Here is a 4,474-nt window from a genome sequence, read left to right as displayed (position 1 = left end):
GGGTTCGAAGAGGAGCGGATCCTATTCATAATAGGTGCTGATGTTTGTGAAATTTTGTATAGTTTCCACATGTTTGTTTTTCGAATCAAAATGTAAGTTTTTGTTTTAATTATTTTTTGTTCACATGAGCAATATAAACGATTTAAATTACTTATTTTCATATGGTTCGAAGTATATGTTACATCAAATTTGTTGTCGATTTATCTAAATGTGACATGATTCAACATCAAATCATAAGTTTACAAACATTTTTTTCATTATTTTACTCTAACTCAACATCATTTTTTTTATCAACGTGATTTATACAAATAATGTTGCATTTAACACCAAGTTGTATGTTATAATATTTATTTACACCGTATTGATGCTAAACTTTTATATATGCAATTTCACCTTTATAATTTTTAGTTAATTAATTGTATAGCAAACATTTTAAATGTGGGATTATGTTATACATTAATTAATCATGTAACTATACTTGTATGATGAATTTTTGTGGTTATAGTTGTTTAATAATATAACTTAGAGTAAATTACACGAATGGTCTCTATGGTTTGGGGTAATTTGCGCTATTGGTCCCTAATTTATGTTTTTAACTCGGAAAGTCTCTAATGTTTGTTTTTGTTACATGTTTGGTCCCTAATATTTGTTTTTGTTACGCGTTTAGTCTCTGTCTTACCTAAAAATACTATTATTTAAATTGGGAAAAATGGTGGATTTGACAAAGTAAGATGAAAAGGGTGTGGTTGGGAGTGTATTTATTTAAATAAATTAAAAAACCAAGGACAAAATAATTCTTTTTATATAAGACAGTGACCAAAAACATAATAAAAACAAGCAGTAGGGACTATTCGTGTAATTTACTCTATAACTTATCTTCGGAGTTAAAAAATTAGTTATGCACCAAACGCATAAATTACCTTAAACTATAGGACCATTCATGTAATTTACTCTTTAACTTATAAGTTACATAACAAAAATGTTGTAAAAAAACATAAAACGCTAATAACATATGGGATATTTTTTAAAATATATAAAACTTACAAAAATAAATCAACTCAAAAATGTTTTTTTTTTTTGGTGTAACAAGATAACATACTGGATTGAACATGACTCGTCGTCTACACCAATATTACAACATTTTGGTGCAACAAAACTTACTATCGTATGGAGATAAAAATACTCATCTTCCAAAAGGGCAAAAGCGTAATTTAACGAGCATTCAAGAATTTTTGCGACCTATTATATCTATTTTTCCTATGAGTTTTATAATGTAAACTCGATATCTTTCTTGAAACCGCTTTCCAAATCATGTCAACAGCATCTCCAGGTTTCGAAGGATACTCATACTCAAAATGTGGTGCAATTTGCTTCAAATTTTCCCACATTTCTGTCCATTTTTCCTTTTTAACCCCTCTGAGAAGTTTCAAGAGGTACCCTTTTTTGCATGCTTCTGATGCAGGGACAAAAATGGAAAATTTGGAGTAGTCAAGAATGTCTTCAAATGGGAGTTCGATTTCATCACTAATGATAACAGGAACACAATGGCTGACAATTGCATCAAAAAGGCGATTTGAAGAAGGTGTGTCTCCTGCAATGTTGAGGCAGAATTTGGATGATGACATCCCTGTGGATGCCGTGCGGACCCCACCTCCAATGGCACTTCCGAAAGTGAAATGCACATCTTTTTCGTCTTTCATTAGGTAGTATAATTCTTGACGAATCACTCCACCCTGTGAAAAACATAAGAATTTGGATTTAAGCGAACGTTAAATTTGGAAAAAATAATAATTTATTGAAAAAATAAAGACGCGTATAAATATTTTTAGCAACATTCCAAGCGATTGTGCCGAAATATTGTCCGTTTTGGGCAACCTGGCATTAGGACTTCCCAGGGGTGTCACCCATTCTAGTACTACTCGCGTACAAGCACGCTTAACCGTGGAGTACAAGAAAAAAGGTATTAGAGACTGAAAAATCAGTCTCTAGTCAATAATCAGTAGTATCTGGTACTACTCTCGTCTAAGTACGCTTAACTGTGGAACACAAGAAAAAAGGTGTTAAAGACTGAAAAAGCAGTCTCGGGTCTAAACACGCTTCACTGTGGAGGACAAGAAAAAAGGTATTAAAGACTGTAAAATCAGTCTCAGATGGTCAATAATCAAGTCTCTGGTACTACTCTCGTCTAAGGACGCTTAACCGTGAAGTACAAGAAAAAAGGTATTAAAGACTAAAAAATCAGTCTCTCAGATGGTCAATAATCGGTCTCTTATGGGAATCAGGAATGGTGAAATTTTTTAGGTTTACAAAGGAGTCATAATTCTTACTTTCTATCCATGTGGGACGAGTTATTACATAATACAACAAATTTTTGCATATCAACATAAACTCAAATCCGAAGGAAATAATAAAATGAAAGAAAAAAAAAACTCACATCTTTTCGATAAATTGCTCCTTGGAAGTACACCAACGTGGGGCGTTCTTCAAAAGAAGGCGATTTTTTAGCATCGATAGTCCTAACAACATGTTTATAAGGAGCAATCACATCTTTATCAACATTTGCAATCTCATTGGAATATCTACCGAAATCCGCAAGCACAAACATAGCGGAACCCAATTTCCATCTAGCAATCAACATACTATTAGGGTGATGAGCCATGATCAAATGATCTTTTCCTCCAAATCTTTTCCATTCATCTCTACCCTTCAAATATTCCACCAACCTCTCTTGCAAGATATCATTAGTACTATTTTGCTCATTCCCTTGAATCTTAGAATGCCTATTGTAACTCAAAGACGAAAAAAAGGGGACAAAAATTATATCCGCTTGACTCGAATTATCTACAAGAATAGAGGAACAAGATCGAGGAACATTTTGAGTGATTGATGATAAAAGATCAAGTGTGAGCCAATATTCTATACTGTGTTGTAAGTTTAATCCACCTGGGTATTTAGGGATTTCACTAAAGTTACCAACATTTGGCCATATTTGGTTTTGTTTTCCTGTCCAACCTAATAGCCCAAAGTGAAAATCTGGGGGTAAATCGTACATAAACACTTTTAAAATAGCTTGATTTGGATCACAAGAGGCAACTGGTTTGATGGGGCATTTTTCTTTGCAAGAAATCGATTTGGGTTCATTTGCGACACTATTAACAACAATTAGGTTGTAAATTGATTTGGGTACTAAGGAATTGTCACCAATTCGAAAGAGGAGTGATGAAGAAATGAGTATGAAGAACATTGAAATGAAGATCAAGAATGAAAGCAAACGTGAGGAGAACACCCGCTTTTCAGGGATTGAAGTCATTGAGAAAAAATAAGCTCGATTTTGACTGATGTAAGTTGCTTATAAAGGGTAAGCGCAGAAACCCATTAACAAGAACAGCTTAATTTTAGCAGTAATTTTGTATGAACAGGAGGAGAAGAATAGAATGATTAAAGGGAAAACCTAATTATGTTCTTGACACCCTATTGATATCAATTTGGCATTAAACAAAATCTCAACAAAACCGAGTTTTCATTCGATTTCAAGCCCTCGACGAAAGAAATTTGTGCAGGCTTTTCGTTCTTGTGATGATTCAGCAGCACAGATGCAACCTGGAAAACAGAAGGATCACTGTATAATCAAGCTCAAGTAGCATTACAATGAAACTGATGTATAAAGAATCTGAAATCAACAATCGAAGCTCGGATTAACAATGAAGAAGATGAGCTAATGCTTACAGTAATCGATAAAGTGAAAACGAGAATGCGTGAAGCATTACCTGAAAATGAGATCTGCCGCCATGAAAGGTGGAAAAGAAGAAAACAAAGATTCAGTTCAACTGGGGATGGTGTTATTCGGGGAAATCCGAATCTGGATGTTTATTGAAATTCGTAGTTTGGTTATTAAATTAGTGAAAGATGAAAATGAGTAAAATACTGAGTTGCTTGTGTGTTGCTCAACGTGATGAAGTCTGACCAAATGTTGACAGAAGTTCTTTTGATTCCGTCCTCGTGTTGCTACTTGCTAAAGACCAGGTGTCCTCAACTTCTTATAGATAGATCAAAGTGATTGATTAAAAATATAATTACAAGTTAAACGAGCGTGATGTTGAATTAGCATACGATTATGATTGTTTTAGAAATATAAAATTGGAAAATGAAAAATATAATTTTAAAGGGTATTTGAGAATTTATTAAAAAATAATTTATTAAATTATTGGTTCTTTTTAAAAGTTAATAAGTTAAAAAATTGTTTTAAAAAAGATTCATTAAAATAACTTCTTATTAACCTTTAAAAAACGATTTCAATAAGTTAAGATTTTTGTAATTTTTTAAAATTGTTTATAATTTTTTGGGTCGTAAAAAATACCTTTTAAAACATTTATAAGCTAAGACAATCATTTTTTTTAAGAAATAACTTATTAACTTATTGATTTTTTTACATCAAAAAAATTAATCCAAACACTTAAAAAAAACACTTTTTTTC

The 4,474-nt window shown here is 32.3% G+C and overlaps 1 protein-coding gene across 2 annotated transcripts; it reads right to left on the bottom strand.

Annotated features, from left to right (window-relative positions):
- Positions 1-997: 997 nt before the first annotated feature.
- LOC145103121 (putative arabinosyltransferase ARAD1) lies at positions 998-4,016 on the bottom strand. Of its 2 annotated transcripts, none has more exons than XM_079040662.1 (3): positions 3,727-4,016; positions 2,435-3,600; positions 998-1,733 (listed from the first exon to the last, which is right to left on the bottom strand). In XM_079040662.1, the coding sequence occupies exons 2-3, from the start codon at positions 3,308-3,310 to the stop codon at positions 1,212-1,214; spliced, it is 1,398 nt and encodes a 465-aa protein (XP_078896788.1). In that variant the 5' UTR covers positions 3,311-3,600; positions 3,727-4,016; the 3' UTR covers positions 998-1,211. The 2 variants fall into 2 exon arrangements, with proteins under 2 accessions (XP_078896788.1, XP_078896787.1); XM_079040661.1 differs by having other exon boundaries at positions 3,768-4,016.
- Between the last annotated feature and the right edge of the window lie 458 nt (positions 4,017-4,474).

This window comes from Lactuca serriola, chromosome 4, assembly GCF_051521515.1.
Source record: "Lactuca serriola cultivar US96UC23 chromosome 4, Lser_US96UC23_V15, whole genome shotgun sequence".
NCBI classification, from domain to species: Eukaryota; Viridiplantae; Streptophyta; class Magnoliopsida; order Asterales; family Asteraceae; genus Lactuca; species Lactuca serriola.
The sequence above is the reverse complement of the archived record's forward strand: the minus strand, read 5'-3'. Positions and strand labels throughout refer to the sequence as shown.

What these genes read in the sequence shown, in the direction of transcription:
- LOC145103121 (XM_079040662.1), bottom strand. Translation starts at nt 3,310, where the DNA reads ATGACTTCAATCCCTGAAAAGCGGGTGTTCTCCTCACGTTTGCTTTCA. An exon ending in GAGCAATTTATCGAAAAGAT is followed by an intron (nt 1,734 to 2,434) that starts GTGAGTTTTTTT and finishes TGTTTTTCACAG; the next exon opens with GGTGGAGTGATTCGTCAAGA.